Source organism: Branchiostoma lanceolatum, chromosome 4 (assembly GCF_035083965.1).
Source record: "Branchiostoma lanceolatum isolate klBraLanc5 chromosome 4, klBraLanc5.hap2, whole genome shotgun sequence".
NCBI lineage: Eukaryota > Metazoa > Chordata > Leptocardii > Amphioxiformes > Branchiostomatidae > Branchiostoma > Branchiostoma lanceolatum.
Window position 1 is genome coordinate 30,514,351 of NC_089725.1, and position 14,447 is coordinate 30,528,797.

At 47.4% G+C, this 14,447-nt stretch overlaps 1 protein-coding gene across 7 annotated transcripts in view; it reads left to right on the top strand.

Moving 5' to 3' along the window:
• The first annotated feature begins 6,377 nt into the window (after nt 1–6,377).
• LOC136433984 (YLP motif-containing protein 1-like) overlaps nt 6,378–14,447 on the top strand; it is a 64,362-nt gene continuing 56,292 nt past the window's right edge. For 3 of the 7 annotated variants that reach the window (XM_066426620.1, XM_066426621.1, XM_066426624.1), the window contains exons 1-6: nt 6,381–6,941; nt 7,866–8,042; nt 8,336–8,473; nt 8,890–12,501; nt 12,905–13,084; nt 13,865–14,076. In XM_066426620.1, coding sequence (XP_066282717.1) covers nt 6,660–6,941; nt 7,866–8,042; nt 8,336–8,473; nt 8,890–12,501; nt 12,905–13,084; nt 13,865–14,076 — 4,601 coding nt within the window. In that variant the 5' untranslated portion in view covers nt 6,381–6,659. Of the gene's footprint in view, nt 6,942–7,865; nt 8,043–8,335; nt 8,474–8,889; nt 12,502–12,904; nt 13,085–13,864; nt 14,077–14,447 lie in introns of all 7 variants that reach the window. The other 4 variants (XR_010755684.1, XM_066426625.1, XM_066426623.1 and 1 more) reach the window with 3 other exon arrangements.

Genomic DNA, 14,447 nt, shown 5'->3' on the forward strand with positions numbered 1-14,447 from the left:
TGTAAATGGCGCACCATATATGGGAGGATGAGATCATTCATCTATTTTCGTGGCTACGCGGGGCATTGTGGGTAGCGTAAGACTGGTTTCGTCTTGCGCGCGCTTGTTTGCGCAAGTTCGGAGGTTGTTGTCATCTCAATTCAAGGACATTACATTACCACTACGTTCGGAAACGAACGTAACGTTAATGAATAATAGATGACAAAGACCCTTGTGACATTTGAGAAAAACAGATAATTGTTATATTTGTACTATGTACTTCTGAAATACGTGGTGTAACGTTACCACTTTCAATTAGATGGATGGTCGTTAATTTCTATTTCATAACATTTTTCAATTTCCGTTGTTCTTATGTTGGATGTAGGTAAGTATGGACTTAAAGTCATGCCCCAAAGGACCCTAAAGAAAGCACATGTGTTTTAGATACTAGTTAGAGGAAATTGAGTCGAGTAAAAACCATCTTGCCAACTTCCACGTCATTTGGCCTTGGCACCCTCAGTCATGGTAGATGTTTATAAGTCCCAAGAACAAGATGAGAGTCGAAGTTTCCAGAAGAAACCAGAAAATCAGAAAGATACAGGAAATCGAGTAAGATGTGTAACCATTATATACATAGGACATATATGGCCGAGAAGAGTTGAACTTGAAGATTCCGGTAGAAAAAAGCCAACAAATGGAAAGATACAGGAAACTGAATTAGATGTAGCGTTACATGACGTTATAGATATAACTTTGTTATACGAACGTTTATCACGTGAACGCCACGTGCCGCTGATGTCGGGGAAATTCACAATACAAAGTATTACAAACATTTTTTTCTTCCATCGCGTGAGGCAAGCGGAGGGACAAACATAGTGACTTTAGTGTCATTTGTCTGTAGACTACTTTCGACAGTTCCTGTGCATTTTTTCGGGTCTATGTTCTTCAAGCATAGCACTAGAAGGGAAAATACTGAAGTGGACGATAAAGGGTAAGCCTAGCACAATTCTACATCATATACCCCAATATAAGTACATGCTCGCACGGCGTTAAACAGGCGGAGAAAAACTTACAGACCATGCATCTTCTTGTTAGAATAGCTGATATTTCTGCCCATCGGTTTAACATTTTGGCTCTGTCCGCGCGGTCATAAGATAAATAACGTTTTTTTATTATAAATCGGACGTTAATTGGTCATGTTGCGTTATATACATAGTGTAACGCCGTTAGTATACCCTTCTTAGCATGAGGCAGTAATGACGTCATAACTGGTATTTTGAGACTTCTTATGAAATGCCCTTCATCTGATTCATCTTTGAAGTCTTGAAATGCTTTACTTTGTACCTAAGAGACGAATTGATTACATATTACATGATGATGTTAGAAACACGTCTGTGTTGTGTCGATATATGAAATACCTAGAAGCATATAAACCAGTCTGCTTCTAATACGACTACTACTAGTACTACTGCTGGCTACTACTACTTCGGACTACTAATACTATTACTACAAACCACTTTAAATCCTTGATTTCTGTCACCCGACGACATTTCTCTAAATGAATGACCTTGGAAATGTGCCAATGGTTAATGGTTTCTCCGTGGCACATGGACATGTCTATTTCCACGTTTTACTTGCACATTTGCCAATCTACGTTCGGAGTGACACTGACTGCATTTGGTGATGTAATTTCCCGCCAACACGCCCAAACCCTATCCGGGCAAGCCAGTGGGGTCGATGGCTTGGCAATGACGTTTACAGAACACGACGAACGAAAAAAACAAGAGCTTTTAAAAAAAGCTGGCGTTTCGGCTACGTTTATAAGTGTGAATTGTCTTTTCCCTTTACTTGAAGTAAAATCTGCCAGAGGAAGTCACTCAAGGGCTGTTCAGTCTATAAGAAAAATTGTCATTTTGGGAAATGAGTACTGTTTTAATAGAGAAAGGCAGATTGGGGAAAGCAATTTTGAAGTTACGTCACTTAACTTAAGTGCTTTTGAAAAAGCTGGTCTTGGCCTACAACTTGTGCTTATTTGTAAAATGTATAATAGGCTCATTATAAAAGCTATCAATGTAATTATGTACATGGCACGCAATAAAACATAAAATTTGAAAAAGCACCATTGAATCATCAGCACTATGGTAATTAAGTGAAATAGAAGTTCATAACAGCTAAGGTTCTATCTAAAATGACTACCAAATGTCAAACAAATCAACAGCTACCGTATTTCTTCTAATAAAGGACGCACCCCAAATAAAGTGCGCACCCCCGATTTGGGCTTCACCGCAACCCCAATCACGCCAGCTGAGATACTTCACAGAAAAACCTTAATAAAGTGCGCACCCCCCATCTGCCGCTGTCGCTCGGCGCGTCTCCAAGATGTGACCACGCCCCGGTATTCGGCACGCTATGAAGTCCTGGTGTCTTTCTTAATCGTTCCATTTTCAAGGAATTTTCGGGAAAACATTACCATTATTTGGGGTCAACACTTAACCCTCTACTCCGCTCAAATTTTGAGTAAAACGTTTTGAAGTTTAAACGTCACGCTGCTGAGAACCTCGCGCCAGGATATCTGACAAACTCCCTTGATATTGAAGGACCAGACGACGATCCGCTTGATTTCTACCGGGCTAGTCAAAGACAAACGTGTAAAACGCATTTTGAGATAAAAATAAAAGTTCGTCTCTCGGCATTTATGCCGCAAAATACAGCGTTGCATTGACGAAATCATTTCATTTTCGATCACCCGTCGCCATATTGTTCAAATCCTGCTGCCCCAAGATGCATTTCGCGTGTTACGTAATCATCATCACATGATCGCATTACGCGTCTCTGATTGGTTATTGCTGCAGCTGAAGGCGGGAATATTGCAGACGAAGTGCATCATGGGGCAGCAGAATCGCGGTCTAAGTTTTTTCTTTGTCTGAAATGTTACACATGAAAACGCAATAAAAACGCGGTTTTATCGACTACATAGCAACATTATGGTGAAGAGAATGTAAAACCAAAAGATGTTTTCGGGAAAGCATACATTTATTTGCCGATTGATGGTGGCTTTTGCGTATTTTAGCGATCAATGAACCCGGAAGTGTGCCGAAAGCGGCGTGGGTTTTCGCGTTTTATCCGTCAAAACAAAAACAAAACTCCCGCTGAAGCGAACTCCCATATGAAAATTCCCATAGTTTTGTGCCGAGGGGCGCCACTTTCCACGTCCGTGTTGTCTGAATGAAGTCGATACTGAACAATGGAGCATTTGCTACTGTAACAAAGAATCGCTGTTTTGCAAACAACATCAAGAGCCTCTGTTTACATCGGGGATAGAAGTTTAGTGGCGAGTGTTTTGCAAGAATCATCTTACCGCGCATAGGAGCCGCTGCACGGTATTTTCCATTACAATGAACAGAAAAATTCGAATGCCGGGTTTGGAATCTATGAAGTCCTGTTCATAAGACAAAGGCCTTGTATATATTAAATGAATATTTAAAAATAACAAATATAAAATATTTCTTTATTTATTAATGAAAAAAATGATATTCATAAATATGATATTGATAGATTAATATAATATCAATATATATTTTTGATATTCAATATCTAAAAAGAAAAAAAAAAATCCATGCACGGAGACGAACCCGGATCTTCTGGGTCCGAAGTGCTTGGCGTTGCCAGATCGGCCAAGCTGCGGTACGTAACTATTTACTCTGGACGTAATGCTATAACCTCACTACATGGTATCATTTATGCCGATTTTTGCTCGTTTTCTTGACGAAATCATTTTTTTTCTTCTGCAATCTTGTGGAATAGATGTAATATGGTCATTTTTCAGGATATCAAAGTCCGAAACCACAATGCAATGATATTTCCGAACAGTTGTAGCATTTACATGCGGTCGCCGTCCTGTGTCACATGCAAATCTGGCGTGCGTGCCTTTTCCTGCTCTCTTGCCATATAAGGCAACGGCTATACAAGGATTTGAGAACGTATTGCCATATAAGGTCTTATTGTGTGCGACACAGTGTTGAACCAAGCATGCATGCTTGAAGGTAAAAGCCAGGACATTGCGTTTCGGTGCGAAAGCACCGAAACGCAAAAAGCATTTCTATCTGTCCAAGCCTGATCAAATTGCGCTCCTAGCGGTCCGCCCAAGCCGCCAGGAAGACATTCAGTGTAACTATAATTGTTATATGTGGGTTATATCAGTCCGTTACGTCAGTCAGGGCCCTGGGGCATGCACTAGCGGACGAGTTCAGTAGTAGAGGGTCAGCATGCTCTTTTCCGTAAGGCACAGCAGCTTATGTTGACTTCCCGTAGTTTGTAGGGAAAGCCGTCTTACGGGAGAAATTCGTAGCGAGGCGACCAAAGTTTGCGTAATTCTAGCGTGACTGTGAGTGATTTTAGCGTGACTGTGGGTTCTTGATTTTAGCGTGACTGCGAGTGCGCAATAGAGTTACGTTAATTTCGTATCTTATGTATTATTTATTGTTCTGTTACGTTAACCTTTCTCTTAACCGCTAGTACTCTGGAGTATTCACCCGATTCCCTATTGCTTACAGCGTTAGGCAGTAGCGCAGCAGGGAGAAGGTTAATAGCTTATGTGATGCATTAATGTATAGACCATAGTATGAATAACTGAAATGTTAAGCTAATTGTGGATCTAAGTAAAGTCAAAGTCAAATATAACCCGCGCTGGGATACATCCTGCACTGATATACACTGATATCATGTATCACATACACACTGATATTAAATCCAACATGGCGAAACCAGATTTATATCGGCACCTTTACCAGATCATTATCTCATAATTATTCTCATAAATTTCAAATTATGAATCCCACGCTCTGGCGCGCGAACACTGATCTACATTCGGCACGGTGGAGCCAAGTCGAGACCTTGCGTGGTGCGTGATCATCATTTCCATTTCGTCATCTGCTGCGTGTACGTGCCGCGGCGCAGGTGACGTCGTCTCGGTCCGGCGAGTACGAACAGAAACACGGTGACGTAACGTTATCATTTGTCACTTTATTGGATCGGTGCACATTGTTAAGTGTCGTCTACCGGGACTGCGTATTCATGTAACATTACAGTGACGTAGATATTTAAATATTTAAGATGGATCGATAGATATAGTGACGTAATACTGCGCTATGTTCCCTATAACCTCCTTGGTGTTATGCACCGATTCAATTGGCCTTTTTTTTTTCTACGAGAAGAGCGAAAAGAAAATTATAGAAGAAACAAAGAAATGTAACTGATACTCATAGCCCCAAAAATCCAATGTTCAAGAGCTAACCACATAGCAAGTACCAAATATCGCACCAACTTTTTCGTCCTTGGTTTTTCAGTGATCATGAATTAAATTTGTGCTGTTTGTTTACATGGTGCATGCATGGCCGCAAAACCGCAAACTAAAAAACCAACGCTACCGAAGACATAGCCTCCTTAGGGAAATTCGAAAGCGAATGAAACAAATAATGACTATCATGCAAACCCCACGGACTGGTGACCATTTCAACGCCGGGATGAACCATAGAACGTGTCCATGGAATGATGGATGAACTGAGCATGGTCGATGACAAACCTTTTTCTCGCAAATTGCGTTTTAAAGACTCGTATCCTATACTAACTCATCCTAATCTACACTTGGCCGGATTTTCTTTTCGTTTTCGTTCACTGAATTACCGACCTATACAACTTGGCACTGATGTTGTGTCAGGATCTAAGGTCTAAGGTATAAGTGAGAATTACCAAACAAACGGTAGGCAATTAAGTTGTGACATAAAGAAAATCGATCGCAGGCGCGGCGCGAAATAGCACTCAGACACAGCGGACTGCCCAGGTTACGGGAGATGGAGATGGATAAATCAATATTCCGTGTACAGGAGCACGTGCAGGAAGTGAGGAAACGGCCTCAGGTAACCCAGTTTAAGGGCACATAAAGATTTAATGCGGAATATTAATGTGCGTCTTTCCTCCGCCGGCCAAAACACTTGCTATAGCCAGTATAGGGCTAGATCAAATCCTATTTGTTGCCATCAACCAGGTTGATGAAGTTCGACGCATCACGTTTTTGTTTTTTTGTTTTTGTTTTGTTTTTTTGTGCTTCGGAAGATAACTACGCTGGGAATGCGATATTTTATGGAAATCACGGTGTCGGAAAGTCATGACTGAAATTCTGTAGCCAGACTTCCAGTTTTGCCACTAGCAAGTCGTTATCACCTTCTTCTGTTTGGTACGTTTTCTGACTCCGTAAAAGAATGAGATGTCAGAAAATGGGTGCCAATCAGAAGAGAGTAAACGATCTCTTCCTTCAAACAGGTCAAACTCGGCTGTTCGAGAGCGGCGAAAAATCAAAACGCGTTACTTCCCGACCCCTAGCGGAACTTTCAAGCAATGGACCGTGGAATCCCACAATGCTCTGGGCATCATGGCTGCCGTCGTAATCATGTGGCGTCTATGAATTTTATTTCAGGTGAGAAAGGTGACATCCTCGCCTTTTCTACGTCTTCTAAGTTGATCATATGACTATGTTCTGACAGAGAATCAACAAAGGAGAGTACCTGCTAACCGTGGCCGTTTTTCGTCGCGTAGTTTGACTAAAATCTGACCAGAAAGCGAGGCGCGCGCACGTCGAGCCTCCAAGAAGAAAAGAAGAAGAACGCGCGTCCGGAGTTTGTAAGATGTACCCATCGTGGAACCAGCAGCCGTACGGGTCCCAGCAGGACATGCAGGGCTACCAGCACCAGTCACAGATGAACACCTACCAGCAGCAGCTCTACTGGCAGCACTACTACGCCCTGCAGCAGAACCAGCAGAGCAACCCTCCACCGGCGTCTTCTGCGCCTCCCGATCCCGTGGGGGGCCTGAACCCCCCTCTCCCGTCAGAGACCGGGGAAAAGCCCCCCTTGCCGAGCGAGCCGCCGCCGCAAGACAACCCACCCTTGCCAGGCAACGCGACAGAGGTACGTTACGTTTGCTGTTACATCGGTTACATAACTTTCGCGTGCATCGAGGGAGAAACACGGTATGCATCTCAGAACAGAGCACCGCACCTGCGACTTAAAGTTGACCCCCCCCAACCCCCCCCCAGGAAAACAAGAAAGGAGTGAGCTACAATTAACATTTGAATAATATAATAATATTCAGCTCTATAAAAATCAGTCTAGAACTGTTGGCCCGTATACTTCACAATCACTGCAAATTATTATCGCTGCACCCTTGTCATCATTATCATCATTTATCATCAAGAGCTCTTGTCAACCATTTGTGATTCTATCACTCTGCATCAGTCGTCATAAATATATGTGTATTCAAAAGTATACACGACCGTTAAGTGTTGGAGATCCGATTTGTCTGGTGCAGGTGTAAGGAAAAAAATGTTTAGGATTGAAACCGAAATTGCACAAAAACATTTAAACAACTTGCTGTTTGTCAAGCTGAAACTAGGAACAACAGATTCATTAAATACAAAGTATCAGGCTCAAACTAACAAGAACGGGCCAAAGCTAACAAGGCTGGACTCCAGGCTAAGTGGAGGCTGCAAAAATTCATGAGTTTGGCATCTAGCAATAATTCTAGAATACATAATTTGTTGCATGAACTTTGGTTTCCATTCTAGCCTGGTACAGCCAATTCTGCTGAATCTGCAAAGTTTACCCAGCTTGTAGAGCAGGCCCCAGGTACAGAGTCGGGAGGTACTGTGCAGCATGGAGTAATCAATGAATGTATTGTTCTAGTCCATTGTTTTTCTTGCCTGGCACAGCCAACTCTGCAGAAGCTGAGAAGATGACCCAGCACACACATTAGGCCCCACAGTGTCAGGAGGTATTGTAGGACATGGACTGATGAATGAATATATTCTAACAGTTCTGTATGTACTTTTCCAGCCTGCAGCCGGTACAGCCAACTCCGCGGAAGCTGCTAAGATGACCCAGCTAGCCGAGCAGGCGCGACAGTGGCAGGCCATGAAGCAGTGGCAGGAGTACCAGTACAGCATGATGCAGCAGACCATGCAGCAACAGCAGGCCTGGATCGTGCAGCAACAAGAGAACATGCAGCAACAGGTTAGACAGGTGTCTTTCCTAATTTTAGGGTTACCCTAGACCTAAGGAGACCAGCGTTAGGCCTAGGGAAAAAAATGTTACTCGACCAGCCCTAGCAAAAATCTGCTCACTCTAGCCCCTTTTTTGGTCGGCCACTGGCAAGAGAGAGAAAAGGTTTGATCTGAGTGATGAAATTCGAAAAAGAATCCCTGCCTACTGACTCTTTTTCAGGGCCTTAATCGGAAGCACAAAATGAGTTTTTGCAGGCCATAGTTACTTACTGTATGATAATTCTGTATTCCTATGTGTCCCAGCATGCCATGCAGCAGATGACCCCTGACCAGATCAACACGGAGGTCGAGCGGCAGGCGGAGCAGTTCCAGAAGCAGTACGAACAGTGGCAGAAGCAGTTCGAGGACTGGAAGGAGCAGCACAAGAACCACCCCAACCAGGTAAGAATGGCAGCAGGAATGTTTACAGCATGAAATAAGTTGATCTTCTGAATGGCATTTTATGGACACCAGTGCAATCAGATGGGAAAGTGCAGCAAAATAGAACCAGATCATTATTGATATTCTAGAATTTTGATTTTTAGTCATAAAAGATATTCCAGAAATCTAGTCTAGAGACATTTGACTTAGACTAAGTTAGAGATTTTGTCAGACAGTCAAAGTTTCTTGTATCCTTCTAACTTTCAAGTGACCAAGTGCGCAACAGGGTTATTGATTGATTGATTAATTGATAGATTGGTTGATTGATTGATTGATTGATGCCTGCTGCCCTGAAGGAACAGTTCCTGCAGTATGAGCATCAGTGGAAGTGATAGATTGATAGATTGATTGATTGATTGACGTCTGTTGCCCTGTAGGAGCAGTTCCTTCAGTACGAGCAGCAGTGGAAGCAGTGGCAGCTGCAGATGGAGCAGATGTGGGCGGCGCAGAAGGAGCAGCTCCATAAAGCCAAGGAGATGGCACAAGAACAGGAACAACAACCACCACCAACCCCCACCTCAGGTGCAGCCTTCAGCCAGGCAGGGGCCATGTCCACCGCCCCCTATAGCCAGACAGGCACCATGTCAGGGCCTAGCTACAGCCAGGTTGGCACCATGTCCGGGCCTAGCTACAGCCAGGCTGGACCCCCCTACAGTCAGACAGGACCACCATACAGTTCAGCGGGTACCCAGGCTGGTACAATGTCTAGCCAAGCTGGCTCCATGTCCAGACCTCCCCACAGCCAGTCTGCAGGAACAGGTATGCAGAACACCCCTTACAGTCAGGCTGGGCCCATGTCTGGCCCTCCCCACAGCCAGCCTGCAGGAACAGGCATGCAGAACACCCCTTACAGTCAGGCCGGATCCATGTCTGGCCCTCCCCACAGCCAGACTCCAGGGACAGGCATGCAGAATGCTCCATACAGTCAGGCTGGGCCCATGCAGGGGCCGGGTCCTAACCAGGGTTACCCTCCCAGAGGGCCAAGGTTTGATGGGCCCAGAGGGCCGAGGTTCGACGGGCCACGTGGGTCACGGTTTGGCGGCCCAAGAACCCCAGGGTTTGACGGCTCGTCCGGCCCACAGTTCAGGGGCAGGGGACCCATGATGGAGCAGAACAGACCCAGGTTTGGCCCCCGGGGCGGACAGCAACAACCCGGGATGAGGGGGCCAAGGCCACTGCTGGATGACTACGGGCCAGCTGGAAGAGGAAACATGTTCGGCCAAAGACAGGAGCAACAGACAGGGCCAGGAGGTGTGGAGCAAGGTGGGGGACCCATGGGTAGGGGGAGGGGCTTTGCGCAGGACTTCGGCAGAGGGATTGGACGTGGCGATGGGGAAAGTCAGGGCCCAGGCCAGCTCTCGGGGTCTGGCAGCAAAGATGACATGGAAATTGACGACTCCAGTGAAAGTCCGGATACAGCACAAGGGGCAGACATGGGTCAAGAGTATGGTAATAACCAAGGTCCGAAACCTGGCATGGGACGTGGGTTTGGTGGCCCAGGACAAGGGCCAGGAATGGGTCGTGGATTCAGCAGTCAAGGGCCAGGAATGGGTCGTGGCTTCGGCGGCCAAGGACAGGGGCCAGGGATGGGCCGGGGCTATGGTGGCCAAGGACAAGGGCCTGGAATGGGCCGAGGCTTTGGTGGCCAAGGACAGGGGCCAGCGATGGGTCGAGGCTTTAGTGGCCAAGGACAAGGGCCTGGAATAGGTCGAGGCTTTGGTGGCCAAGCCCAAGGCATGGGACGTGGCTTTGGTGGCCCGGGACAAGCACAAGGAATGGGTCGGGGAATGAGTGGCCAAGGACAGGGGCCAGACCAAGGCGGAGGCTTCAGTGGCCAAGGACAAGGGCCAGGAATGGGTCGAGGCTTTAGTAGCCCAGGACAAACACAAGGAATGGGTCGTGGAATGAGTGGCCTGGGACAGGGGCCAGACAAAGATGGTGGCCAAGGACAAGGACACGACGTGGGTCCAGGGTTTGGCAGCCCTGGACAGCGGCCAGGCATGGGTAGAGGCTTTGGTGGTCCAAACCAAGGGCCAGGACAGGGCCGTGGCTTCGGCAACAACCAGGGACAGTCTCAAGGACCCGGCGAAGAAGGGGGCTTTCCTAGAGGTGGAGGGTCAGTGCAGTTTGGCCCAGGAAGGGGTCGAGGGAGGGGGCAAGAGCCAGGCCTGCAGCAGGGGAGAGGTCCGGGGATGGGACGGGGTTTCCAGCAGGACAGCCAACAAGGCATGGGTCGAGGGTACGGACAGGAGCCAGGGGACTTCGGAGCAGGGAGAGGCCGTGGTTTTAACATGTCGGAACAAAGTGGTGACAGCAATATACCATCCTTACTTGGAGACAGTCCAGGCACAGGTCAGGCAACGGGTGGCCAAGAAAAATCAAAAGAAGAAACTGAAGAGAATCAAGCATCCGAGCAATCCCTGGGCATGGATGAAGACTTCAGAAAGAGTCAAGGTATGACGTTCGGCCCTCGGGGACAGTCACCGATGCAGAGGCCGAGAGGACCAGGGTTCGGTCAGGCAGAGGGGCAGAGATTCGGCCCGAGAGGGAGAGGGTTTGGTCAGATGGAAGGCGGGCCACGCTTTGGCCCGAGAGGAAGTGGTTTCAACCAGACAGAACGGTTTGGTCCCAGGGGAAGAGGTCTGGAGCAAAACGAGGGCCCAAGATTCGGACCAAGGGGGAGAGGGTTTGACCAGACTGAAGGGCAGAGATTTGGTCCCAGAGGAAGAGGATTTGGCCAGTCTGAAGGTCCAAGATTCGGTCCAAGGGGTCAGAGTGAAGGGTCAAGATTCGGGCCAAGAGGTCGAGGATTTGACCAGACTGAAGGGGCTAGTAGGTTTGGACCAAGAGGAGGTGTTGACCAGTTTGGTAGACCAAGATTCGACCCTAGAAACCAGGAAGGGGTTGGGTCCAGGGGCATGATGGAGGGTCATGGGCCCAGAGGAATGGCTCCCAACCAAGGCCCCAGGCCCCCGGGTCCAGGCACTGCCAGCCCCGCCGAGGAGCCAAAAGCAGCTTCAGCACAAGAAGGGTCAAAAGATGTGGACCTGCGAACAAGCCGCGGCAAAGTGGACGAAACGAAGTCTCAGCCAGACAAAGGGGATAAGAAGGGTCCCGACTCAAAACCCGAACAGGGAAAGAAACCAGAAGTGCCAAAGCAGGGCACCGTGGCGTCCACTGGTCAACCGTCTCAAGCTCCTGCCGGCAAATCTCCCGCTCCCTCTCCAGCAAAACAAGCCATCGACAAAAAGACACCTGAAGCTTCTAAGTCTAGTTCTCAGCCGAGCATGGTGAAAACCTCTGCTCCTCAGTCCAGCGGCTCTCAAACGCCAGCAGCATCCACCTCTACTGTCTCAGGTGCAGGACCATCGCCTCCGGTAAGGGGGAGGGGCGAGACCGCCTCTGAAGTGCCAGAAAAAGGAACAGGAAGCAACAAGGAAGACAAAACAGAAGGCGGTACGCCAAAGTTCTCTCAACGAGAGGCTGACCTCTTGGTGAAGGCTGCTAAGGATCTAAAGATGATCAGGGAGGCACAGGAGCAGCTCAGAAGGCTGGAGGAGATCTCTGCACTACAGAAAGTCACCGCCGCCATGTCCGAGCACCTGAGACCCGGCTCAGGCAGGGGCAGGGGGCGAGGCCAGGAGACAGGTACGGAGTCTAAAGACAACAAGGAAGGGGGAATCGGCAGGGGAAAGGACGTAGGAAGAGGGGCAGCAGGAGAACTAGGTACTAGAGGGCCAGAATCCAGCCTGGGTCGCGAGCCATTGCGTGGTCCAGACTCCGAACAGATCCCTGGAACAGAGCAGGACATGGAGTTAGCCAGCCATTCCAGCAGGGGGTCCAACCACGGCAGAGACCTGGGGGGACTGGAGGGGGCCAGGCTGGGCCGCGGCGGGCCAGACGAGGCCAGGATGGGGTATGATGAGAGGTACAAGAGCTACCGAGAACGAGAGGAGGTCGGCTATGGGGAACAACCATACCGTGGCTATGTAAGTCCTTTTCTCTTTTTCAGTTGTTGCTAGGATGTGTCCCTCTGTGTATATATCTAGGAGCAAGTGGTAACAGTTACTGCAGGCGTCTCTGGCAAAATTTCACAAATTCTTACCGTAAAACAGCTCGGGTAAAAAGGCTTAGTAGCTTCCAGTGAACAATTTTTATCCTTTAAGTTTTACTACCAAAAACAAATAAACAAGCCGTAACGTTAATAATAATAGATCAGGTTTTTGAATCACTGGATAACAAATAAAGTTCACTGTACACAACCACTGCATAATCATCTGCGGACATTTCAGTTACTGTCTATTACCTTCCTCTGATACGCACTGCAGCTAAGGGTAACTGCAGGAGGTTGTGTACAAAAAAACTTATCGAAATAAACTGTCATCTCCCCAGCAGGATGACTATTACGAGGAGGAGAGCGGTAGAGACCCCTACGGTAGAGAACAGTACCGAGGGCGTCAGCATGCGTATGGTGATGACCGTGACTACGGCGGCGACCCCTTCCAGGACCCGTACTACAGCAGACAGGACGAGTACGGGGAGGACTACAGGAGGGAGACACCGTACTACGAGGCATGTTTTTTTCTCATTTATTTATTTATTTATTTCGATTTACCACATTTGTGGAAGGATTGACATAACAGGTGAACTATCACCTTTTCAAGATGTCATCCCAGACCGGACTGTAAGATTTGGACCATCGCACACCGGGGCATGCCCCTACTCTTTTTCGAAAGGTGTGGTGGGTTCTTTAACGTGCGCGAGGTGTTGCTCTCCCCAAACACGGGGCCTCCATTTAACGTCCTATCCGAGGGACGTCCCTAACCCTAGATGAGCTAGGTACTCATTTACACCTGAGTGAAGTGAGGAAAGTCGTGTTAAGCGCCTTTCCCAAGGGCACAACGTCGGGGCGCAAGTTCGGACATTAGGCAATTTGTTTCCTTGGTTCTTGGACATTACAAGGTGAACATAGTGCAAGCAGAGGGCAACGAGGAAAACTTGAATATGATTCTTTTCACACCATAAAACTGAGTGCACAAACTGAAAAAGACCAAATCCTGGTCCTCAAGCCTTGTTTTCATTTTGTTTTCAGTATACCCTTTAGCAGATCATTTTAAAATCTCAGAACCAACAACAGGCACACAGATACACACAGGCACACAGACATGAACACAAACATAGACAGACGGACATACAGACACGCAGACGGGCACACACACACAAACACAGACTGGCATACCTACAAATACACACACAGACAGGCACACACACACATCAGGTGTCCTACATGGTTTCCGTATAACAGAGTAACGAGTATAACAGCTGAGACATTTTTCATCACCATTTCTGCAGGATGAGAGGCCAGGTGAGAAGTACAGAAGAGAAGATCCGCTCCGGAGAGGAGAAGAGTACGGCTTGACGGACGACTACAGGTGGGCGGAGGTGTACGGGCGCGGGGAGGAGTTCCCCAGGGGGCGGGACAGAGAGCCCCAACCCCCCGGGGTGGACGACACTTACCTGTACGAGCGACACGCCTACTCCGATGATCAGTACACCTTGGACAGGTGAGCGTTTGTCTCTTAGGACATTGCTGTGACCTTGGTACAGTGTTGCCTGTACACTTCTTAAGGTTCATTTGTGTCGCGTTGGCGGTTAACATAGTGCTGAGTTAGAAAATTAGCAGGTCAAATTTTTGACTGTCCTTATAACTGCAGTCATTCTCAGAATTCAAGTGACCAAACTAATCACAAGACCTTACAGACATGGCCATTATTGACCATGGTAAAATTATATGTGGCGTCAGCAATTTGACAGTGCTAGGAAGATTATAAGACACTGGATAAGACTACTTTGTCAACGAGTGGTCAAGGAGGTCAATGTGTTTCACTGTCATCTTGCAGTATTTGCATGTATATTTCCTCCAGATTACCTTAAA